Here is a 26838-nt window from a genome sequence, read left to right as displayed (position 1 = left end):
CGAGAGAAACCTTTCGCTTTGCGAAAACAGGTATACCTGCAGAAGTGGAGACTATCAAATTAAAGGGTGAAGAGTGACCCAATTCTGTAACAGAAACCACGACATAATTAGAGATCCTGGGTTAAAATCCAAATAACCTAACGTATGCATCATCGTCTCGTAGACGGTATGTCCAATTTTTCTGTCGGTTAAATTTTCTTTCACTTGTTGAAATTCGTTCTACGCATATAACAAACAACTGTAACCTTTACGTATCTAAGCACGTTTCAAAACCGATTTTTGGGTGTGTTAACGCTGCAATTGAATATAATTACCAGTGCACATCTGTTTCTTTCTTTGTAGAATAATCACGGAAAACATTTACAATCGTTACCAGTTTCGGCCACAGGCCATCTTCAGGATCCACACGTCATCGGCATGAAAACGTATTTCATAGGTGCTTTGTTCGTCGTTCGAATCTCGGGTACTGGTAAATCACATAAAGCATGAAGACTGTGCCTTCTAGCTTATCCACATTCGCGTATTCCACAAACGACTCGCGAATGGAACAAGAGAGGAAACGTGGGCAGGATAATAGTGGTACATGATACAGTCACACGCCTTAAGTCAGATTCAGAGTATAGGCTGTATGCAAATATAGAGGGATAAAAGGCATTACTCAAAATGGTTCAAATGGCTCTGAGCACTATGGGACTTAACAAAAGGCATTACTACTTTACTCAGTTGCTGCTACGACAAACAGCAGCCGGCCGTTGTGGCCGAGCGGTTCTAGGCGCTTCAGTCTGGAATCGTGCGACCGCTACGGTCGCAGGTTCGAATCCTGCCTCGGGCATGGCTGTGTGTCATGTCCTTAGATTAGTTAGGTGTAAGTAGCTCTACGTTCTAGGGGACTGATGACCTCAGATAGTAAGTCCCATAGTGCTCAGAGCTATTTGAACCATTTTGACAAGCAGCAACGAGTAACTGCAGTATACTAAGAGTGTAACGAATAGTAAAAAATGTAATAATGTACTAATGTATTTGTATAACTATGCTATTTTCTGCATGTTTTCGATTAAAAAAAAAAAAAGATCCATTGATGATGGTGATATTTGTCGTCGAAACTAGTTTGGCAGAATAAAGTAATAAACGAATAACATGGTGTTTTGCATCAAGGCGGACTCAGTTTCTGATATAACTGTTTGACGTCAACCGTTTCACATTCTGACTGTTTACAGTGCCATATTTTCACCTGTTGCAGAAAGTGGAACTGTTATTTTTCTCAGTATACTCCGCGAGCGCAACGATTCATGAACGTAACCTACAATGTTTCAGCGTCCTGCAGCCCGCACTACAGCATACGGAACACCACCAGTTTAATTATAAGCACTCGGTACGTCGTACGAGCCTGGCGACAGACATTTGCTCAATCTTCGTGGAGCAATTTATTGCCCGAGTAACTTGAAAAGTAATGACGCTGCTTGCCGGCGCAGAAAGAAACGGCTGCCTTTGGTGGCACAGCACGTTCCGTAAATTACCATCTAAATGACGAGAGGGCCTTTTACAGGACTGGTGCCGGTGTCCGTGTCTGTGTCTGTGTCGGTGTCCGCTAACGAGAGCGACGACGGGCTCGCCGGTCGCAATTACCGCGCCTCGTTAATACGGCCGGCGCGCCGCGCTCTCTGCCAGCTCCGCCGCTGCTGTGTCGGAACCCGGGCACACAGGCGCGGAGGCCGTGTACCGGCACACTTCAACATCTACAACGATTATACGCCAGACACATAGGTTTTCCTCTTTCCTTTATTTGGTCCACGACTGTATATAAGGACATGTGAGAAAAATGTTGTTTGAGTTATAATACTGTTTTTCAATGTAATTGTGTACAATCTCTGGGCATTTTTGGTAGCTTCGGCTCGGTAGGAGACATGTTACGATGGTTGTTGACTAAAGACTGGCACTAACGCTCATACAAAAATTTATTGCAAAAAAATCGCTCATACAGACTTCTTGTCCACATCACAATACTCCAAACTGTTCCCCAATTCCTCTACGCTCTGTCAGGAAACATGGGACTTCATTTCCATTCCATTCCGCAATGCAATGTACTTGTCCGACCTGCTTTGCCATTTCTGGCGAACGGGCAAGAAGCCGTTCCTTCACACTCTCTCCAGGGCCGCCTCTAAAGCTTTCCTGGCCTTGGTCTCGTTGTCTAAGTTCGTTTTTGGCAATCGGGTTAACAAAAGACACGGAGCCAGGTCGGTACTATAAGGCGGACTGGGTGCCTCGAGATGCATTTTTACGCCAGGAACTGAAGAACAGAGTTAGTAACATGTGGTCTGTCTTTGGGACGTTCTTATAGTTATCTGCTGTGACGGTAGCGTGTCTTGCAACTGTATAAGTGTACACCATCCCGTGGTAAGAATAAAAAAAAGATGACCATGGCCTTATCAACACTCAAGTGAAAGAGCTATAGCTGAAATTTGTAGATACTAGTGACCAGAGTACGTAGTTTAACGGCGCACGGATGACGTCGCTAGAAGGTACTTAACGGAAGGAAAAAAATTTAGAGTCAGTCTTTATAGAACGTCAATGCTGCCTATACAGAAAATTGTGTGTCCGTAAGTGACGGCTGAGAGCGGGCCTGAAAGATGCTTGGAATGTCGGACGCGAGCGCGGAGTCAATTCCGCAAAAATTAGTTAGCTTATTGAGGGGCAACAGTTTTAGTGGTGGCACAAGGTGGAGGAACCTGGAAGAGCTCACGGACAATGTACTGAGGCGGAGAACGCTGTAATTTACAAGGAGAGACTAGGTGAACTCGGAAGTTTCTGGAAACCACTGCTTCAATATTGTAGCAGTAACTTACTAATATATCGAGGAGAAGATTTCATACCGAATATCGACGCAGAAGAGGAAGTCCAAGAGCCGGAGACCAAAGACGAAAAGAATAATTACACGTGAGAATATTTACTTCAAGTGCATCGCAACAGACGCGATGAAGAAGAAACTGAGAATATATGAACAATCTAGAACAGTAAGCTATAAATTTAAGAGAACGTAGTTACTCAGTGACGTCTCCGGGCAGCAAACAGAACTTCTTTTTTTGGGTAACATTAGATAGAAAAGAGGCAGTGAATTTTACTGTTCTACGGTCGATGAAAGTTGAGACCGACCGACTCTATTTTGTGCATTGAACTGCGAATTACCTTAAAAGGTTATAATAAACAATGTGCGGGTCCAAGTTTCCGATCATTCCGATTGATTTCAGAATTAATAAAAGGACGATCTGCTAGTTAAAACTCAGTCACGCAGTCCTCATTGTTCGAAGTGCAAAATCGTCATTTGCTAAATTTACTAACTCGACGTATCCCGTGCCGAATACTGCTCGGAAACAGTTAATAGTTATTTTACAGTGGGCCGGCCGGTGTGGCCGTGCGGTTCTAGGCGCTTCAGTCTGGAACCGCGTGACCGCTACGGTCGCAGGTTCGAATCCTGCCTCGGCCATGGATGTGTGTGATGTCCTTAGGTTAGTTAGGTTTAATTAGTTCTAAGTTCTGGGCGACTGATGACCTCAGAAGTTAAGTCGCATAGTGCTCAGAGCCATTTGAACCATTTTGTTTTACAGTGGGCATTCGACCACAGAGCACATGCCAGAGCAGCTGCTGGGAGTTTATTTGAATTTTTGGTAGTTAATTTTCTGATCGGCGAGCCAGCCACAGCCGTTTTGCTGTGGTCCACCGTTCTTACAGAAACAGTAGTATCGCGACAGCACCAAAGAACTTCCTCCTCTACAGCATATCTCCAGGTGAGCCATATTTGCGATTCACCGATTACACCGTATCAGCTCGTTGTTATATCGTGCGAAAAACTGAAATTCTGTGAACTGGTAGAGTAATCTGAACAAACACCAGATAGCACAGATGGTGTTTTCTGAGGAAAGCAAAAAATTGTATACTACAGCATATCAATAACATTAACAATAATAGAATTTTCTTCCGCAGTTATAATTTACGATAATACACTATTCGTACAATCGGAACTCTGTGTTTACATCAGAGAATGCATATGATTTAACACTGTGTGGATCTATAATGTGACAATATAACGAGATTCAATAATGTTTTCACTTTAAAAAAAGTTGAGATAGGATTCAGTGTGAAATATGACAATAGATTACATTCAAGCGACAGCAATCTTGATTTTAGATTTCATGCAGACGTGATACTGTCATCACTGCACTATGCATTTTTCTGTTCTATGATAACTCTGGTTAGGCTACGAGATCGATCTTTACAGTAGTCAAAATTGAGCTATTACGTACGATCCGAATGTCTTAGGCAACACCGAACAGCTAATACGCATCAGTAGAGCGTTTCCCTTGGCGTAACAACTACATCAAACTTCATACTTGTAAATGGATGCTTGGACAAGAATACAACAGCAAACAGTTAACTTCTCAGCAATCAATCTTCTTCTGGTAGACGTATTTTAATATCTATTTATGTATATATTTGTATCTATCGTTTGCTAAGGGTGAGTGTGTGTTGCCTTACTTATCTGGCTCAGATGTAAGCGGAAAGACACTCACAAGATGACCTCGTAATGAATTACACTGGCTGAAACTGAATCACAAGACGATCACTGTAACTTGAAAACGCTTTCGTTACTCAGTGTCCGCAAACAACAATACGGGATTATGGGTTCGCCTTGATGCAAAACACTTGCTTATTTTCAACCCAAATTAGTTGCAGCGAAATACCGTCAGTGGATTTCTTTTTACTTTATATTTCTATGTTTGTTGCGGTTTTTACGGCAAACAGCATGTCATCTCCAAGGTTTGAGCGGCTGTTATTAACAAATATGAAAGTGTGAGCTTACACACTAATTTATTTAGTCAGATTTGGTGCATTCTGCGGTAAGCTGAGTCTGTCAAAGGAGCGTAATACTTGAAGTTAAATTTGGCCAGGAAGATGATGTTGCGACTACATTGTGTGCTTAATTACTTGTGAGAGCATAGTGAACTCCCGCGGAACATTATACACAGTGTGGGGAGAGAGTACCGGGTTTCTCATAGTTACATTTACAGTAAGAGGCACTGTGGTTTACAACACGGTATTCATACTTAATTAAAATTTTGTAATGCTGTCTTAACTAATCCAATGGCCGTAGAAGCAGTGATATCTCGATCAAGTCGGAAGAGTCAAAGAAGTTAGGACAGTTTGAGCCGTACGCTGCTGGCGTCTACAACGCAGCACCCGTCACATCTACCAATCTGTACGTACTGAAACACGATAAGCTTTCGGTCTGGTTTTATGCCTGCCTTTATTTCTTTTCCATTTTATCTCTGCATCCAACTAGCGCCCGTCTCGGCTTCGGATGGTAGCACTTAGTATCCAAAGTCGGACGATTTGTGAATTATATATGCAAACCTTCCTCGTCAATTAGTCTGTCTATTAGCAAAAATCGCTTCAAAATCTTTTCAGTAGTTTCTGAGATTAGGTTTCACACACAAACAGAAAAACGCGGTGGGGACTTTAAATTATAATTTGTAGTAAGGTAACTGGGATAAAAAACAGACAGCGAAAGACTGTTGACAACTTGTATAGAAACAAGACTGGAGCTACAAGAGTCGATGGAAATGAAAGGGGAACTGTAGCTGGAATGAGGCAGGGTTGTAGCCCGTCCCCTAAGTTACTCGATCTGTACACTGAGCAACGACGGAGAAATTTGGAGCAGGAATTAAAGTTCAGGGAGAAGAAATAAAAACTTTAAGATTTGCCGATGACATATAGTTATTTCAGAGTCGCAAGGATTTTGAAGAGCAGTTGCACGGCGTGGAAAATTCATAGAAAAAAAGACTACAACATGAAATCAAAAGAAAAACAAGAATTATGGAGCATAACCGAATTAAATCAGGCGGTGCTGAGGGATTTAGATTGGAATATGCGAAACTGCAAGTAGAAGATAAGTTTTGCTACTTGGGTAGTAAAATAACTGATCTTGGCTGAAGTAGAAGATATAAAATGCAGATTGGCAACAGCAAGAAAAATTATTTCTGGGAAGCAAAGGAATTTGTTAACATGTAATATAAATTTAAGGGTTAGGTGGTTTTTCAAAGAAATTACGAAACCGTCGAAGCTGCGCAGGAGTTTGCTTTTATTTTAATGGCGACCAGTTCCGGAGCTTACTCCATTATCAAGCCTTCCACATAAGAGCTACCATAATGTGTGTACGCTGCCCAGATAGCTTGTGTGAGTGGCTAAGTGGAAGGTACTATTTGCATACGACTGTCCAGGGCTGCGAATCGTCAGTTTGGTAATAGAAGGAAATGCGGGCCGTAAAAATTCTAGAGGGAGACCAAGACTTGAATACAGTAAGCAGCTTCAAATGGATTTACGTTGCGGTAGTTTTGCAGAGATGAAGAGGTTTGGACAGGATAGACTAGCACTGAGAGCTGCATCAAACCAGCCTTCGGGCTAAACGCACCACCACCACCAGCACCAGCACCACCACCACCACCACCAGCACCACCAGCAACAACAGTTATTACGAATGGTAACATTATCACTTCGAAAAAGTGAAGTTTTTCGTGGAGGTTTGTTCTGTCTATGCAACTAATTGATGGTATACCTCCACGAATTTTGAAGCAACTAAGGAACGACGGAAAACAGAAAAATGACGATAATTTTTGTTTGCAGATAAATATACGCAATCCTTGAACACACTGAAATCACCTCACCAAAGAACCGTAGCATGTCGGTCGTTACAAGAGCCAAAACAAAGGCAGCACAGTCCACTGGTAAAGTGAAGCGCGGTGCGGTAATTGGTTTCTGCGTATGAAGGGGAACAACGTTACAATAGTCCATGAAAAGTTAGCCGAAGTGTGCGGCAACAGAAATCCCATCATATTGCATAGCCGCCTTCTGTGTGGTCACAAATGTGTCATTGACGAAGAACCGCGTGCCAGGCAAGCTCTCTGTGAATGATCACGAAGTGGGGTCTCTGACGCTCGAAGACCGTTGTTTCACGAAAAAGTGAAAATCAGTCATTGATTAGTTTACAACGTTTTGCACGAAATCTCGAATAAGACAAAGGGCGCCGCCAGCTGGCTTTCGTGACTGAGCACGCCCATTCAGAAATCCCTACAAATCGAGGCAGCAGGGGAAACGTTGTAGCTGTGTCACGTCATTCCAAGTGACTCCTTGAGCCGCCTGATCACCATTGACAAATGCTGGGTGCCTCACTATGATCCCGAGGTACAGCAGTATAGAGTGCAGCGGAGACGCGTGGACTGAACACCACTCGAAAAAGGCAGGAGCTAAACATCATCGGACAAAGTAATTCTGTGTGTTTTCAGGGACGGCACGCCGTGGTACACACAGATCACGCTGGTATGCGGTAAACTCTCACAGGAGCACACTAATGAAATCTCCTGACCACGATACGGATAGCTGCCCACATTAGGTGTTTCTGTTCGATGAAAGTGCTTGAGTTCATCTTTTACAGGAGAGCGCTTGTCTGTGTTATTGTACACTCCTGGAAATTGAAATAAGAACACCGTGAATTCATTGTCCCAGGAAGGGGAAACTTTATTGACACATTCCTGGGGTCAGATACATCACATGATCACACTGACAGAACCACAGGCACATAGACACAGGCAACAGAGCATGCACAATGTCGGCACTAGTACAGTGTATATCCACCTTTCGCAGCAATGCAGGCTGCTATTCTCCCATGGAGACGATCGTAGAGATGCTGGATGTAGTCCTGTGGAACGGCTTGCCATGCCATTTCCACCTGGCGCCTCAGTTGGACCAGCGTTCGTGCTGGACGTGCAGACCGCGTGAGACGACGCTTCATCCAGTCCCAAACATGCTCAATGGGGGACAGATCCGGAGATCTTGCTGGCCAGGGTAGTTGACTTACACCTTCTAGAGCACGTTGGGTGGCACGGGATACATGCGGACGTGCATTGTCCTGTTGGAACAGCAAGTTCCCTTGCCGGTCTAGGAATGGTAGAACGATGGGTTCGATGACGGTTTGGATGTACCGTGCACTATTCAGTGTCCCCTCGACGATCACCAGTGGTGTACGGCAAGTGTAGGAGATCGCTCCCCACACCATGATGCCGGGTGTTGGCCCTGTGTGCCTCGGTCGTATGCAGTCCTGATTGTGGCGCTCACCTGCACGGCGCCAAACACGCATACGACCATCATTGGCACCAAGGCAGAAGCGACTCTCATCGCTGAAGACGACACGTCTCCATTCGTCCCTCCATTCACGCCTGTCGCGACACCACTGGAGGCGGGCTGCACGATGTTGGGACGTGAGCGGAAGACGGCCTAACGGTGTGCGGGACCGTAGCCCAGCTTCATGGAGACGGTTGCGAATGGTCCTCGCCGATACCCCAGGAGCAACAGTGTCCCTAATTTGCTGGGAAGTGGCGGTGCGGTCCCCTACGGCACTGCGTAGGATCCTACGGTCTTGGCGTGCACCCGTGCGTCGCTGCGGTCCGGTCCCAGGTCGACGGGCACGTGCACCTTCCGCCGACCACTGGCGACGACATCGATGTACTGTGGAGACCTCACGCCCCACGTGTTGAGCAATTCGGCGGTACGTCCACCCGGCCTCCCGCATGCCCACTATACGCCCTCGCTCAAAGTCCGTCAACTGCACATACGGTTCACGTCCACGCTGTCGCGGCATGCTACCAGTGTTAAAGACTGCGATGGAGCTCCGTATGCCACGGCAAACTGGCTGACACTGACGGCGGCGGTGCACAAATGCTGCGCAGCTAGCGCCATTCGACGGCCAACACCGCGGTTCCTGGTGTGTCCGCTGTGCCGTGCGTGTGATCATTGCTTGTACAGCCCTCTCGCAGTGTCCGGAGCAAGTATGGTGGGTCTGACACACCGGTGTCAATGTGTTCTTTTTTCCATTTCCAGGGGTGTATTTTACCTCCCTACTCCTCTCTCTCCTCTCCAATATTCTCCGGACATGGCACCCATTGACTACTACTTTCCTTGGATGAAGGAATTTACAAAATGTCGACAACGTGATTTCCGGTTTGGATGGTTGCCTGAACAGTCTCCTCGAAATACGAGGGCCTTTTTCTTAGGTGATTATTAAAGCCTTATGACTATCTTCCTTATTGAAACAGCATTTTCGATTTCCAATCCATGAACGTGCAACACGTCTGGAAAAAAATAAGACAAAAAATAATACACAACAGCTAATAGTCAAAGTACTTGACACGAGACACTTCAAATGTTTCAAAACAGAAGTAATTTCGAGTCTTGCAGTAAATCTCATTGAGGGCCATATTTTTAGAATTGTGGAGGGAAAACGGACCAATGACTGACGAAAGAAAACTAATCTCAATAATGAAATTTTTAAATATGTTCCATTAAAAGATAAATTTCTGCATAATAAAAGCACAGTATTGGACAGAATATTTAACTCAGAAAGATCGGCGGGTGATCTGCTTCTCGATCTTTAGTGAGTTTAAGAGGCTTTGTACTGTCGTCTTTTATTCGTAGACTTCCTGGAACGATCTGTATCGCAACTGTTAACGCATTTCGATAGCTTGTACTGTCACATACTCGACAAACGGTGAAGTACATTCGATTTCGGTACATTTCTTCTGCTTCATATTCTTCATGTAATGTCTTAAATGCACTGAAGTGAAATGAATGAACCCGCTATGATTCAATGGATCGTACTTTCACGATATGCTGAATCTGGAACGTAATGCGTATGCCGCGACTCCCACTTTTGTAACTCTCACATAACCAGCGGAGACAATCTCTGGTAGGAGTGCTCCGAAATCATAGGTGGAAACTTTGGTGCTAACGAAATTTTGAGTCTGGCTCACAGGTGTACCGAGAGAGCGTAACTGTTACGGCAATGGTTCTTGATAAGCAGGAGGGTTCCGATCTGACATCGATTTTTTATTTTCACTGCGAATTTGAAACTAATTTCCTCGCATGACGGTGATTTTAGATATCCAAGCTATGCATCTTTCACATTTTGTGCTCCACTGACTCCGCAGTCAAACTCTGTCAGTCGTTTACCTATTTTGCGGCTCACCTGACATCAACCGTACCAGTAACTGGGTCTACTGCGCTATCACACATTTTAATAGCGGACATAAGACAGTACTCACCTCTAGCTGATAGCTTCTTTGTGTTGATGATCTTTGCTGCGAACTCCAGGCCCGTCGATTTCTGAACGCATCTCCGCACGACTGAAAATGCGCCCCTGAAACAGATAACAAAAATAAGTTTACAATCATCATGGCAAAAATTAGACACTGGATGTAAAATTAATAAAAAGAAAGCGAAGTCGAATTTTCTCTAGAACAAAGTTTACTAGGGGACTCACTAAATCACTTCTGTTCCTGAAAAATGTATCCGAAAAATTAGTGAACAGCAAAAAAGATTCTCTTTCACTGTCTAACACTGTAATATCACGAAATGATGACAAACGCTCTTGGTCTCGTCCTAAACCAAGTGCACAAGCACCACCACAATAATTGTTTTCACGTATAGCTTACATCAGTAAATACTCTGCATTAGAAGTTTGTATTTTATTCGATAATCGAAGGCATAAATTTCTTCCTGCATTCGACAAAGCGATGTGCGAACAAGATGATGAATCTCAACCAATTTATAACACTAAGTGACGGAATAACATCGCAAGTTCGATGATGCTTTTCGCGGATAATGCTGAGAAAACAGCAGCGAAATCAAGGAAGACCTGCGAAGGGTCGACGCTTGGTGCAACAATTGGTAGTTGACTCTGACCATATAGAAATGTGACGCGTATAGCTTAAAAAGGCAGGAAGACCCATTATTGCACGATTACACGATTGCAGGACAATCACTAGAAGCGTTTATCCGTAAAGTGTATAGGAGTATGCGTACATAGCGACATAAAGTGGAACGTCCACACGAACGTAATCGGAGGTAAGGCACATTCAGACAGATACAACGGAAGAATCCTCATTAAATCTAGTCCACCCACAAAGGAGATAGCTTATAGAATCCTAGTTCGACAAACACTTGACTATTACTTGTAAGTCTCGGATACGTACCAGATAGGATTGACACAAGAAATACAGAAGCTGCGATGGAGAGGAGAGTGTTTTGTTACAGGTTAATTTCGTAAGCACCAAAGCATCACGGGTATGCTCAACGAACTCCAGTAATCACTATGTGGTCCAACGTGAAAATTCCGTAAGCGTACACTTTTAGAAGAATCACACAATATACTGGCGCTCCTACGTATATGTCGCAAAAAGATCACGAAAGTAAAATTATAGAGATTCGAGCTCACATGGAGGATTATCAACAATCCTTCTTCACGTGAACCATTCGCGACTGGAAGGGATAAAATGGCAATGTAACACGAAGTACCCTCCGCAACGCTCCATTAGGTGGCTTGCGGAGTACACATGTAGGTGTAGATACACTACTGGCCATTAAAATTGCTACACCACGAAGATGACGTGCTACAGACGCGAAATTTAAACGACAGTAAGAAGATGTTGTGATATGCAAATGATTAGCTTTTCAGAGCATTCACGCAAGGCTGGCGCCGGTGGCGACACCTACGAAGTGCTGACATGAGGAAAATTTCCAACAGATTTCTCGTACACAAGCAGCAGTTGACCGTCGTTGGCTGATGAAACGTTGTTGTGATGCCTCGTGTAAGGAGGAGAAATGCGTACCATCACGTTTCCGACTTTGATAAAGGTCGGATTGTAGCCTATCGCGATTGCGGTTTCTCGTACCGCGACATTGCTGCTCGCGTTGGTCGAGATCCAATGACTGTTAGCAGAATATGGAATCGGTGCGTTCAGGAGGGTAATACGGAACGCCGTGCTGGATCCCAACGGCCTCGTATCACTAGCAGTCGAGATGACAGGAAACTTATCCGCATGGCTGTAACGAATCCTGCAGCCACGTCTCCATCCCTGAGTCAACAGACGGTGGCGTTTGCAAGACAACAACCATCTGCACGAACAGTTCGACGACGTTTGCAGCAGCATGGACTATCAGCTCGGAGACCACGGCTGCGGTTACCCTTGACGCTACATCACAGACAGGAGCGTCTGCGATGGTGTACTCAACGACGACGAACCTGGGTGCACGAATGGCAAAACGTCATTTTTTCGGATGAATCCAGGTTGTGTTTACAGCATCATGATGGTCGCATCCGTGGTTCGCGACATCGCGGTGAACGCACATTGGAAGCGTGTATTCGTCATCGCCATACTGGCGTATCACCGGGCATGATGGTATGGGGTGCCATTGGTTACACGTCTCGGTCACCTCTTGTTCGCATTGACGGCACTTTGAACAGTGGACGTTACAGAAGTTTTACGACCCGTGGCTCTACCCTTCATTCGATCCCTGCGAAACCCTACATTTCAGGAGGAAAATGCACGACCGCATGTTGCAGGTTCTGTATGGGCCTTTCTGGATACAAAAAATGTTCGACTGCTGCCCTGGCCAGCACATTCTCCAGATCTCTCAGCAATTGAAAACGTCTGGTCAATGGTGGCCGAGCAGATGGCTCGTCACAATACGCCAGTCACTACTCTTGATGAACTGTGGTATCGTGTTGAAGCTGCATGGGCAGCTGTACCTGTACACGCCATCCAAGCTCTGTTTGACTCAATGCCCAGGCCAATCAAGGCCATTATTACGGCCGGAAGTGGTTGTTCTGGATACTGATTTCTCAGGATCTATGCACGCAAATTGCGTGAAAATGTAATCACATGTCAGTTCTAGTATAATATATTTTTCCAATGAATACGTGTTTATCATCTGCATTTCTTCTTGATGTAGCAATTTTAATGGCCAGTAGTGTATTTAAGAATAAAGAACTGGGCGGAAAAAAATAATATTTGAAGTTTCAGTAAGAGGAAGTGACGAAGAGTCTCTCAATAGAATTAAAAAGAAATGTGTACATGTTCACTGAATGTTAAATAAAACATAAATTATTTATTGAGATATTTCAATAAAATGAAGTAACACCATAATGCAATTCACAGCCGTTATGTGAAACATTTTTGTATATAAACTAGATACGGTGCTGGAATAATTACAAATTTGAGAATTGGATGATACAATCTTCAGAACATTCAGCTATACAAAAGCGGATATGCGAAAGAGATGAGTTTCATTTTTTTATTGCATGTAATTAGAAATACGACGGATTGAAAAGAACGGTTTATATACAAATGATTCAGAAACAGGATACTGTGTGCTACGAAAAAAGGTGAAAAATATTTTCCTTGCAGCTTCATGAACCAACAGTGTATACACCGTCTGGAAAAAAATCGCAACACCAAATAATAATTAATGTAGAGTACCGTAATTTCAGGAATACATTTTTCCAGGTAACATACTTCGTGATTAACATTGCAAGAGCACACGTTAATGTAAGCTCGAGGTAAGCCATTGCAAATGTAAAATGCTGGTACATTAATAATCGAAGTAACTGCCAGAATATTGAATGCAAGCATGTAAACGTATATACCGGATGTCAATTGGCTCTAAGCACTATGGGACTTAACATCTGAGGTCATCAGTCCCCTAGACTTAGAACTACTTAAACCTAGCTAACCTAAGGACAGCACACACATCCATGATCGAGGCAGGATTCGAACCTGCGACCATAGCTACCGGATGTCAGTTTGTAGGATGGAATTCCATGCCTGATGCACTTCGTCGGTCAACGCAGGGACGGTTAGTGCTGTTTTTGGATGACGCTGAAGTTGTCGTCCTGTGATGTCCCATATATGCTCGATTGGGGACAGATCTGATGACCGAGCAGGACAACAAAACGTGTCGACACTCGGTAGATCATACAGGTAACGCTGCACATCATGTTGGTCTACAATAGAGGTATGTGGGCTAGAGTTATCCTGTTGGAAAACACCCTCCTGGAATGCAGACCATGAATGGCAGCACAACAGGTCGAATCACCAGACTGACGTACATATTTGCTGCCATGGTGCTTGGGATAACCAGGAGAGTGCTCCCGCTGTCGTAGACAAACGCAGCCCAGACCGTAAATCCAGGTGTAGGCTCTGTGTGTCTAGCACGCAGGTTAAGTTGGTTGCAGGCCCGCAAATGCCTCCTCCTAACCATCACACGGTCATGAGTGGCAACGAGGCAGTCAGCTTTCATCACAAAACACAACAAACCTCCACTTGACACCACTGTTGGTGTTTGGGGTCAGTGGGATGCACACCACAGGGTCTCTGGTTCGGGGCTCTCCTTGAAGTAACCGATTTGTAACAATTGGTTGTGTCACGGTGGTGCCAACTGCTGCTCAAATTGCTGTTGCGCATGTAGTGAGATGCGCCACAGCTATACGCCGAGCACGATGGTCTTCCCTTTCGGTCGTCGGCAGCCCCGTCTTCTTGCGACCGTACATTCACGTGACCACCGCTGCAGCAATCACGTACGGTGGGTACAGTCTTGCCAAATCTTTCTGCAGTATTGCAAAAGGCATATCCAGCTTATCGTAGTCCTATTACACGATCTCATTCGACCTCAGTGTCGTGTTTCTCGTCTTAAAGTTACTTCTGACTAGCATTAACTTACCACGCCCAATCTCATAGGTAACTAACGCTCACGACTGTTACAGCGTGTGTTTAAAAAGAAAACCTGTTCTGCATCCTCGTGGTGGCGTTAGTAGCGCCACTCTTATACGACTGGCTCGAACTATGAACAGATATCATCTTTCAGACGTAGAAGCACGTCTACCAACATTCGTTCAGATGGCACAACTCCTTATTGTCGCCATTTCTTTCCGTCAGTGTAACTTAGCGCTTCTAATAAGTAAGTAAACTTAGAGAGACTATTACACTACTGGCCATTAAAATTGCTACACCACGAAGATGGCGTGCTACAGACGCGAAATTTAACTGACAGGAAGAAGATGCTGCGATATGCAAATGATTAGCCTTTCAGAGCATTCACGCAAGGTTGGCGCCGGGGGCAACACCTACAACGTACTAACATGAGGAAAGTTTCCAACCGATTTCTCATACACAAACAGCAGTTGATCGGCGTTGCCTGATGAAACGTTGTTGTGATGCCTCGTGTAAGGCGGAGAAATGCGTACCATCACGTTTCCTTCTTTGATAAAGGTCGGATTGTAGCCTATCGCGATTGCGGTTTATCGTATCGCGACATTGCTGCTCGCGTTGGTCGAGATCCAATGACTGTTAGCAGAATTCGGAATCAGTGGGTTCAGGAGGGTAATACGGAACGCCGTGCTGGATCCCAACGGCCTCGTATCACTAGCAGTGGAGATGACAGCCATCTTATCCGCATGGCTGTAAAAGATCGTGCAGCCACGTCTCGATCCCTGAGTCAACAGATGGGGACATTTGCAAGACAACGACCATCTGCACGAACAGTTCGACGACGTTTGGTTCAAATGGTTCAAATGGCTGTGAGCACTATGGGACTTAACTACTGTGGTCATCAGTCCCCTAGAACTTAGAACTACTTAAACCTAACTAACCTAAGGACATCACACACATCCATGCCCGAGGCAGGATTCGAACCTGCGACCGTAGCAGTCGCGCGGTTCCGGACTGCGCGCCTAGAACCGCTAGATCGACGACGTTTGCAGCAGCATGGACTATCAGCTCGGAGACCATGGCTGCGGTTACCTTTGACGCTGCACCACAGACAGGAGCGCCTGCGATGGTGTACTCAACGACGAACCTGGGTGCACGAATGGCAAAACGTCATTTTTTCGGATGAATCCAGGTTCTCTTTATAGCATCATGATGGTCGCAGTCGTGTTTGGCGACATCGCGGTGAACGCACATTGGAAGCGTGTATACGTCATTGCCATACTGGTGCATCACCCGGCGTGAGGGTATGGGGTGCCATTGGTTACACGTCTCGGTCACCTCTTGTTCGCATTGACGGCACTTTGAACAGTGGACGTTGCATTTCAGATGTGTTACGACCCATGGCTCTACCCTTCATTCGATCCCTGCGAAACCCTACATTTCTGCAGGATAACGCACGACCGCATGTTGCAGATCCTGTATGGGCCGTTCTGGATACAGAAAATGTTCGACTGCTGCCCTGGCCAGCACATTCTCCGGATCTCTCACCAAATGAAAACGTTTGCTCAATGGTGGCCGAGCAAGGGGCTCGTCACAATACGCCAGTCACTACTCTTGATGAACTGTGGTATCGTGTTGAAGCTGCCTGGGCAGCTGTACCTGTACATGCCATCCAGGCTCTGTTTGACTCAATGCCAGGGCGTATCAAGACCATCAATACGGCCAGGGGTGGTTGTTCTGGGTATTGGGTTCTCATGATCTATGCACCCACAGTGCGTGAAAATGTAATCACATGTGAATTCTAGTATAATATATTAGCCCAATGAATACCCGTTTATCATCTGCATTTCTTCTTGGTCTAGCAATTTTAATGGCCAGTAGTGTATACAGGTTTTTATTAATTCAGAAGCTCTGGCTTGATGTCTGGCTACTATAAAAATTCGTTTAAGAGACAGTTCAGCAAGTCGAGTGGTAGCGGCTAACTGATAGTCATTCGTCCTCGCGTTGTTTGTTTCGCAGCTGTATGCAGAGCCTCGGCAAGCATGGAAGGCTTCAAGGTTGGCGACGCTGCTCGTCCTACATTCTATCAATCATAACTTTATTTTTTTTTATTGTAACTATGATGAAGCGAACGTTTGACTCATGTTTGACTTCAGCTATTCGTGATTTATGCAAGAATAGAACATGGGTGAGGCGCTACGCGAGAGGCGTTCTGGACCAATCACAGCGTCTTTTACTATTAATATTCAGAGAAGGTATTTTCTTAGTACAGTCATCCAGTGTGTGGAAGGGGGGGGGGGGGGGGGGAGAAGAATTTTCGAATGTTGCTTCCATTTCCTAGCGTGCTCTACTTAGTACCGGGTGCAAGTTCGAGAGGAACCCAAAAGCAGTTGTGAATTGAGCTGCGATCTCATGATCACATCACAAACATCGCTACCAAATCGCGTCAGTAACAACAGGTTTGCAACGGGAGTCCCAATACACAGAAATATTCATGCACTTGTAGCGAGAAAGTGTATGCACGGCGTGTAAAACGTCCTTCTCCTCCATATACTCAGTCTATTAATTACTCTCGGACTCAGTACTGTATTAAATATGCGTTCCAAACCTTGCGAGCATTGCTTTTAATAATTGCTGGCGGACTTCAAATTTATTCCGGGGCCGGGAGCGGATTGGCTGTCAGCTGCAGCTGCGAAATTCCACTAAAGCCTTCCCACCTGCGCCCCGCGCGCTGTTATTGCGAGAGAATTAATAATTTCCCGCGTTTTAATAATTACGCCGGCAAACTCTCCGCTCGCGGCGGTGGCTACAGATTTAAAAGGACAAAAGGGCGCCTCAGCATTTCATTACTCCAGTTCTCAACGTAGCCGCTGCGCGCTGTAGTTACAGAGTTTGAGCTTTCCCTAAAACAGCGGGTAACATTATACCGGATGAAATTTTACGCTGCCAGTTTTAGCTTATTCATTTCCTTTCCACTTGTCGGTATCGTTTTCATGCTTGCACGAAAGAGTACATATTAATTTCCTAGCACCAATACACAGCTCTAAAATTCTTCTTCAACAAAACATATACCACATATTTACTGAGGGGTCATGTAAAAGAAGTAAACAATGGAGCTGGAGACGAGATATACGTAAACAGATAACGGCATAAGCGAACCGTACAGCCGCATTAACTGCAGGTTAAAGTTGTAACTTACGTTTTCCTATCTTTTGGGATTTATCTTCTCCTCAAAGACACTACCTGATCAAAAATTTTTGTACGTTCAACATTGCAGCACAGTCAGCAATCGTGATAATCTAATATATAAGAAACTATCAACCTCGATTGAGGTAATGAAACCAACCTTTACCTAGGTTTCAGCCCAAATAATCGAGCCGTCTTCAGAAGATATACCTTAATCTATAATTTGTCTAAGAGGGCATGGTCTAGAAATAAAACTAAAACAGCCTGAATAGGCGTAGCCACATTTTAAAAATGCGGTACATAAGTTTGGGCTGTTGTGGAGCATGGGAAACAACTGAAGTGATCTGTCTTAGGAACGTCATTATTACAATTTTGGATCCATTTTTATTGCCATAATTCATTTTTGGGACCGTTTTACAATTGGTGGTGTAATTTTTAATTTGCTCGCAGTCAGTCTTGTGCACGTAGAACGTCAGCCTGCTCTCGCTATTCACTGCGTCATCGTAGCTAAGCCACGCACGGAACAAGGAGGTGGGAAGCTCTCGTGTGGGCGTGTGTGGGTGAAGATTGGCGGAGGCCACTTTGATCCTGGCCCTCGCCTACTAATATGCGCACAGCGTTGTGTGTCGGGCGCCTTACCCGCCACTCACCTTGCAAATGTCGGCCTTGCGCCGTAGGCAGGCCGCGGGGGCGTACGGAACAAGTGCACGTGGGGCCGCCAGGGATTAGCGAGCGCGCTACAGAGGGGCTTAGTGCTAACGAGCTAAAGCCCGAGGAGTACGCTCCGACCTCCCCCTTCGTAGGCGCTGGACCAAGCCCGGGAGAGAGCGCACGGTAAGTGGTTACAACGCAGGTCGCTGAACACCGTCTATTTCTCAGGCTTGTAAACGCAGCGGGCTGTTCAATAAAAAGAAAAAAAAGCTTCCGCGTCAGCTAAGCTCTTAATGCTTCAATGATCGTCTTGCATGAAAAGAAGGTTAGTTTAGATTGATTGGGAGGATACTGTGAGACTGTAGATGCTCTACAAAGAAGATCGCTCTGAGAACATCTCTACGACAGATACTGGAATACTAATCAAGAAGCGTTTTCAGTTTGGTTCACAGTAGACACCGTGCATGCATGTAATTGAAGGGCAGCACGGAAGGCCATAGGTTAGTTTGCCAAGAGGGAGAGTTCACACAAACGCTTAGATATCTCAACTGTCAGACACTCGGAGAAAGACTCTTAACATGAAAACCTTCATAAATGATCCCGTCACCCATCTCCTGCTAATATTACTCTGATCTATATATCTCACTTTCACACAGATCGTGAAGACAACAGCAGCATTTCATCCAAGAAGTAGAAGTAAAACTATTCATAAGACATAGTTTAATATTTTACGGAAAAGCCACTTTAAATCGAAAAGTTGCTACAAGGGACTCAGGAAACATGTCAGAATTTCAAAGAGATAACCCTTGGGAACTGTGTCCATACCGCTGTCCTGCGAGCCAATTTTGTTGCTTATTTATATGAGCAACTTTTCATTTGACTCCACTGCGGTTGATGAGCTCGATGAATCTCTCCCATCCTCTTTCCCTAAAAATCCGTATGTCGTTTAAGAAAAAAAAAATTGAATTTATAATAACGATCTCTGCATAAAAAATATACGGGTTTCTATAAACTGGGGAAAATTGAACAGTCAGTAACATGGGTATACAAAATAACTGCAGTACACAAACAAGGTGCAATGCAACACACACAGTCCCACCACCTGCACATAGCAGACGACGGCGCAACGCGAGAACGCATGAGAGAGGGAGAGGAGAGAGAGAGAGAGAGAGAGAGAGAGAGAGAGAGAGAGAGAGAGAGAGAGAGAGGAGAGCGCGAAAGGAGCATAGGCTGCGGTGATGGGGGGGGCGGGAGGGGAGGAGGCAAAGTCAAACATTTAATATTTAACTGATTAGCAACAACGACGGTTTCCAGACTGGAGATCTAGAAACATCAAGGACTTTATGTAACACAAGAATCCATTGACGTGAATTCCGACAATCACGTTATTTACGGGCACGACATCTCCGTCCAGTCTAAGAGGGATCTGTTATTCATGGGTACTTCTATCGAAAGAAGGGAGCGGGGGGGGGGGGGGGGGGCGCATTCGTACCGAAATCCTTTCGATGACAACAAAAGGTAGCATCTCTAACAAGTGTAGCAGCACATTTCACCAGATGATATACACGATTCAAATGCTGAAGGGAAAAACTAAGGTACTACAACGTGATCTTGTACAATTACAACCCACAAGTTGTTGGTATTCTGGCATATGGATTTTCACTTCTAATGCAGCTTTGTGGCAGCTGGGAGCATCCGAGATATTTGTTATAACGCGTATCGATACACCGTCGAAAATTGTAAATAATGGTGAACACATATTATTACGTAGCGTTTCTCAACGTAGCACCACCAACGTCATGGCAGCTGTTTAGTATGAAATGAACGCAATCTATAAATTAAATACAAGCCTCACATGCATTGCTCATTCAAGACTTCGTGCAAGCTGAAATATTCATTTACGAAACTGTTCTCAGGTAAAAGATGCACTACTATCTGCATAATTCTTACCTTAAAAGTTTCGGACACCCTGTATAGTACGCTCAGGATTGCAGGTAACAGAAAAAATTTATTGCCGAAAAACTATGAAGCAATGTTCGTGTACAGCAGTTAACATTTTTTGAGGAACCGGATGAGATCTAGCATCACAGAAAGGAAGAAACAACACTAATTTTCAAAGTTCCAAAATAAATCAGTGACTAACAGTTGCGAGGAAACGGCGATTTTATTCGCGATTACGAACTTTCCGGCATGGCCGAATAACTCTGCAAGATATACGACTGGTGGCCAAAGCCTTCGATTACCTTTCACTGATTTGTGGTTTGTTTCCGCCCTTCTGCGAACCCTATTTCCTAACTTTGTCGCGAGGGAAGCAAACTTCTTCCCTCTGTCCTTCCGTTGGCAGTCAGATATACCTTCCAACTTCCCTCACATTTCTTTGTGGTGGTTACGAGATGACGCAAGCTATATACTCAATATGAATGGTCGGTATCAATTAAAAGACAGTGACGAAAAATCATGCGGTCGAAGAGAAAAAGGCAGCATCAGTATTAGTGGTAAATCACTGAATGATGACAGTAATGGTCAAATTTCATAAACTCATCTTGCAACATCATTACGGTTACGCTGTAGTTTATTACGCGAAGGATGGACGAACTTTAAGGCGCGTTTTCGACCGATAGACTACAATAAAAAGTGACCGCTCAAATGGCGAAATACCGACGCTGTACATCAGGCGGAAAAGGAAACATTATAAATGCCAATGGCGAACAGTGATAAACCTAAGTGAATTACGCGCGGTCACTATATTTTAGACTTAAGCGACAAAAATGAAATAAGCTAGCACTGTTTTCTATGTATACCGATTTATATACAGATTAAATTGAAAGCTGGGGAAACAACCTAGGGAAAGCTAGATATCGAATCTTTTAGATACTTTTGCGCAGAACCACAAGCGAAATTGTAATTTAACTAACTAACATTTGTAGGGAACGCATAAACTTAGCTTGAGAAGAAGCAAAACGAATCGCTGTTTTTAAAATGTTAACGACGAAGACTTAACAACAGAGTAGTAGTAACAGGCAGAAACTTCTGGTGGCGCTAACTGCGAGGTGTCACTACTACACACTTTGCTGAGATTCTCCCGACAGAGATGACCGACTTTATAAGGCCGGGCGTTGTGACCGAGCGGTTCTAGGCGCTTCAGTCCGGAACCGCGCTGCTGCTACGGTCGCAGGTTCGAGTCCTGCCTCGGGCATGGATGTGTGTGATGTCCTTAGGTTAGTTAGGTTTAAATAGTTCTAAGACTAGGGGACTGATGACCTCAGATGTTAAGTCCCATAGTGCTAATAGCCATTTGAACCATTTGAACTTTTTAAGGCACTGAACTAGTGCCTGGAAAGAGCGAATTTCAGATTTTCTTTAAGCCGTATTTACGTTTTCTTTGTTTCTGAAACGATTTCTTGAACAAGAACAATCCTTATTTTCTCCAGTATCCTTGCGTAATTGATCTAGTAGTTCGACTTTCAAGAATTCGACATCGACAAGACTTTATACTCCACCCTAGCTCCTTTCTCTCCTGTTGGTATACCTGTCGCATACATGACGCGCATTCAAATGGAAACAAACCGTCTCTGTAAAGAGTTACTGCAGTTTTATCACATAAAAATTAATTTCTTTCCACGGCCAAAAGTCTTAAAACGTTGTCTATATTGCGCGATATCTCTCAGCAGCGGCACCACGTCTTCGTTCGTGTACAACAATATTTAACATCCTTATCAACACTCAACAGCTGATAGGTTCTATATTTTTCCATGTCTACAACTCCTCCTTTTATGAAGTTCAGAAACCTGTTCTTCCTTCTTGAACGAGTTTCTCCTAGAATTTTTAGGATACATGGAAATGTTAAACTGAAGATTTTTTTCACCAGTAACGAAACGAGTAGTAGCTCTTTTCCGTTACACTTGCGTGGATTTGTATAGCCTAGTAAACTGGAGATTCAATTCATTCATCACAGTTTATAGCTGGTTTTGTCATTTACCTGTTTTTCTTTTTATTTTGGTACATGTCGAGCAGTGTGAGGAACTATCGTATTAACAGTAAACTAAAGCAATAAAGCAAATGCTTATCTTCTATGCTCGATTTAGAAACTCGATATTAAGTAAGTGATCACTGCTTGTAACACTTACTTACTAGGATCACGCAAAAAGGAATGCACACCATAATTTCAAAGATCCAACTTTTGTTCTACGCCATTGCTATTCACGGGGGTCGTAGAAACATTCTCCCAGCTATAACCTCCTATTAAGAGTGCCTTTGTTGTAAGGACGAGACAGTGATAAACATCCACATGTGGCTGAATAATGTGTATATAGATGAAGTTGGTGATCGCAGTGCAGTTAGTCGTTGGTGAAAGAGCTTACCTTGTAAAAGTAGGCACTGACTGACAAACGTACAACAGTGGACGCTCTGTCAGTCCGGGTGAGCAAACGAGAAGCGAGTGTCTGCAGAATATTGACAGAGTTGCAGTTGAAAATGGTTTGCGGCACGTGGTTTCGGAGATCACTGGGTGTATAACATTGAACCACCTACACCACAGACCTTATCTGACGCCGCATGATTATAGTCTCTTCGGTACAATGAAAGAATCGCTTCGTAGAACGAGATTTGGAGATGACGACTAAGGCTGCTAAACTGTGGCTCAGACGTACTGGTTCTGGCTTCTACTGTGCAGGTACACAGGCCGTAATTCGACGTGGTCTACAGCAGTTGAAAGGGTTGTGGAAAAAGTGTAATTTTTCGCACGAATGTGTCAACATACTGTAAAAACATGAAAGCTATGGAAAATAAATTCAGTGTTCAAAAACAAACAATATGCATTTCTTTTGGAGTGATCCTCGTAGTTTTAAAAAAAATGCTGCTTGTGTACCTCAAAGCATATATCAACGTCTCTTTTCCACCATGGTCGGAAAATATTCAAGGAGCTTCTACCGAAGATTACTGCTGTATACCTTTCGAATAAACTTGTAAGCTACAGAGCTAAATCAGGTATTTCACCAAGAGAAAATCATCGCAGAAACATCCGGCTGGATTTTCTGTGCGAGGTGGGGAAGGGGAGGGAGAGAGAGAGAGAGAGAGAGAGAGAGAGAGAGAGAGAGAGAGAGAGAGAGAGAGAGAGAAATTATGAATGTATCACTGGCTCGAAGCAAATCGCCACAATGTCTTCTCCTCATTCCATAGTAGTTCTTGTACCCAACGTTCCAAGTTATTACTTCCATATTGGGTGAATCACCTGAAACTTGCAGCGCAAATATTGTGGAAATGAAAAGTGCTATTGATGTGTGGATTTGACATACTGAATTGGTAGTCATGGGCTCGCATTGTTAGTCAATCAACAGATTGTAATAAAACCTAGAAAGTTTATTTTTTGTGCAGACTTACACTTTTTGAAATGGAACAATGAATATTGATAGTAACAAACTAAAAGTAGGATAAATTAGAATGCCAGTGGTATTTGTTGCAGGATCATCTAAAATCAACTGACTGACAGGCATGATAGATACAGGCGTTCAAACATATGTGGACATCAACACGTAGTCAACATGCTATTGTCCTGTAAATCTGACATTAGGCACAACACACACTTTGTACATGTGCTAATGTTTCAGTTTTATCTCCAGTAATTTTCAAATAAACTAACAATTTATGAGACTTTATGTAAGACGATATATTTCGATTTATGCCTTGAAAATGATCTAAGAAGAACTTGTACTATCACGAAAGAGACAAACAGTCAAACGTGGTTTCTTGGCCGCCATCAGAACTCTAACTACAAGTTTACAACTGCTGGTGCCATCTAGTGTGGAATCTTGGAACTGAAAGACGTTCCACGATTCAAAACCCTTCAACCACGATGAACGAAAGAACGGACATCACGCGTTCATATATGTGGTCAAATTGTTGGTACCATTAAACTCTGGCTGCACGCGACGATACACCTGCTCCACATACCGCCAGAACTTTACGGTGAATCTGTACGAAATTTAGACGTTTTGCCCACAGGAATCTTACAGTCTAGCGGACGTTTCCTGTTGCCGCACCATTTCACTCTCACCCTGTACTGCACCCGTTGTCTGCACCGCAGTAGAACTGTCTCTGAAGGGAACTCAGAACATGTACTCTCTTCGACAATGTACCACATTTGTTGTGCGGTGTCTTAGCTGGCAAGACAAGTATACCTTGCTTTCTGAAGTCCCTAAGTAAAAGACGGCATTACACAGTCGTGGAGACACCACAGTGATCTCTATATCCTAACTGTCTGAAGACAGCCTAGATCGCAGTATTTATTTAGATAACCGGTTTCGATCAGTACAGGTCCCGAGCACCCCCAATGTCCTTCTTTAACACCCACAAGTTTCGGGTGAAGTTTGGCTACGCACGGTGCATGTAGTATGAATGAGCGTGCTGTCCTTGTGTACAATGGGGAAGGCGCGCGATCTGAATTTGATCGAGGGAGAATTGAGATGGTGCGGAAGCTTGGCACGAGCATTCCAGAAACTGCATGACTTTTCGGCTGTTCGAGGAGTGCTGTGGTATCTTTAACACGTGGCGACACCAAGATGAAACCACGTCCAGTTGTGGTGGGCTTGTGCGGCCACCCCTCAGTAGATATGTCGGACGTCGCAGGATGAGCAGACTGGTAAAACAGGATAGGCGGCGAACTGTGGTGGAACTAACATGAGACTTTAATGCTGGGCGGAGTACAAGTGAGTCTGAACACGTAGTGCACAGAACACTACTAAGCTGGGCTTCAGCAGCCGCTGACCCATGTGACAAAGTTAACACCACGACATCACAACTATAACTGAAGTGGGCATGTGACCATCGACACTCTACGTTGGCGCAGTGGCAGAGCGTTGCATGGTTTTATGAATCCAGATATCTTCTTCATCATGCCGGAGGGAGACGCAAATCCGTCGTCTTCCAGGGGAACAGCTCGTTGACATCGTTACTACGGAACGGAGAGTATCTAGCAGCGGCTCTGTTACGTTCTGTGGAACATTCGTGTGGGCATCCACAGGTCCAGTGGAGCTCGTGCAAGGCACCTTGACGGCCAAGAAGTATCGGACACTCGTTGCAGACCACGCACAATCCTCCATGATGATCATGTTTCCCGACAGCAGTGGTACTTTTCAACACGACAATGCGCCATGTCAGAAGGCGAGGAGTGTGATGGAGTGGTTCGAGGAACACAGTGGCGAGTTCCAATTGATGTGCTGCCCCTCCCCTCCCCCAACTCGCCAGATCGTAACCCGATCCAACACACGTGGGATGTGACTGAATGTGGCCTCAGAGCTCATCGCCTCCCTCGGCGGAATTTACGGGAATTAGGTGACCTGGGAGTGCAGACGTGGTGCCACCTCACTGCAGTCAAGACGCCTCACCGATGGTATCCGTGCCAAAGGTGTACATTCCGGCCATTTTACCAATTTTATTCGGTAGGTATTTCAGACTGACGAGCAATATGAGTATTGGTAGAACGATGGGTTTTTGTAAGCTGCCTTCTTTGTCAGTTCCCGAGAATTGTTCTAATGGACCTCATTCTGACATCCGCCTTACCAGTGATTAGTTTTACATGGTCGTTCCAAATTAAATCGCTCCGTTCGCATACTCCTAATGTTTTATGGGTGTAACTGCTTCCAGTGATTGTTTTTCAAATGTGTACGCATACAATAATGGGTCTTTCTGCCTATATGTGCGCAAGAGATTACATTTGTTTATACGGAGGGCCAACTGCCAATGCGTGCACAAAGCGTCGATCCTCTGCAGGTGTCCATGCACTGAGCTACAGTTTTCTAGCGTTGCGACTTCTCTGAATACAACAGCAGCATCCGCGAAAAGCCTGATGGAACTTTCGACGTTATCCGCTAAGCCGTTTATATGTATCTTGTAATGGTCGTACAACACTCCCTTGGGATATCCCCCACATTCTTTTACGTCTGAAGATTTCTTTCCGCAGAGAACGACAGGCTATCTTCTGTTTACTACAAACAGTTGGCAGAGCTGATCTGATAATTCCAACGCTTGAATGTTGTCCTTTGGACGGCAGTGCGGAATTGTATCGAGCGCATTCTGGAAATCGAGGAACAGAGCATAAGAAGGGCGCCGGTTTTTTCTGCTTTAAGGCGAACGGTGCGAGCTGGGTTTCACACGATCGTTGTTTTTCGAAACCACCTTAATTCCTACAGAGGAGTTTTTTTGGCCACCAGATATGATATAACTGACGAGCATACAACATTTTCCAAAATTCTGCAGACAGACATCAGAAGTATGGGCCTACAGCTTTGTCCGTCTGTCTGATGACCCTTCCTGGAAACGGTAATGACCTGCGCTTTTCTTCAGTCATTAGAAATTTCTCGTCTCTTTCAGTACACTGTTGCCAGAAGACGGTCAAGTTCTCTGACACACACTATGT

The 26838-nt window shown here is 44.5% G+C and overlaps 1 protein-coding gene across 21 annotated transcripts in view; it reads right to left on the bottom strand.

The window, feature by feature from the left end:
• LOC124605478 (calcium/calmodulin-dependent protein kinase type II alpha chain) overlaps positions 1–26838 on the bottom strand; it is a 983452-nt gene that overhangs the window by 461767 nt on the left and 494847 nt on the right. For all 21 annotated transcript variants that reach the window (XM_047137200.1, XM_047137224.1, XM_047137250.1 and 18 more), the window contains exon 2: positions 10146–10240. In XM_047137200.1, coding sequence (XP_046993156.1) covers positions 10146–10240 — 95 coding nt within the window. The remainder of the gene's footprint in view (positions 1–10145; positions 10241–26838) is intronic.

This window comes from Schistocerca americana, chromosome 1 (assembly GCF_021461395.2).
Source record: "Schistocerca americana isolate TAMUIC-IGC-003095 chromosome 1, iqSchAmer2.1, whole genome shotgun sequence".
NCBI lineage: Eukaryota > Metazoa > Arthropoda > Insecta > Orthoptera > Acrididae > Schistocerca > Schistocerca americana.
The sequence above is the reverse complement of the archived record's forward strand: the minus strand, read 5'-3'. Positions and strand labels throughout refer to the sequence as shown.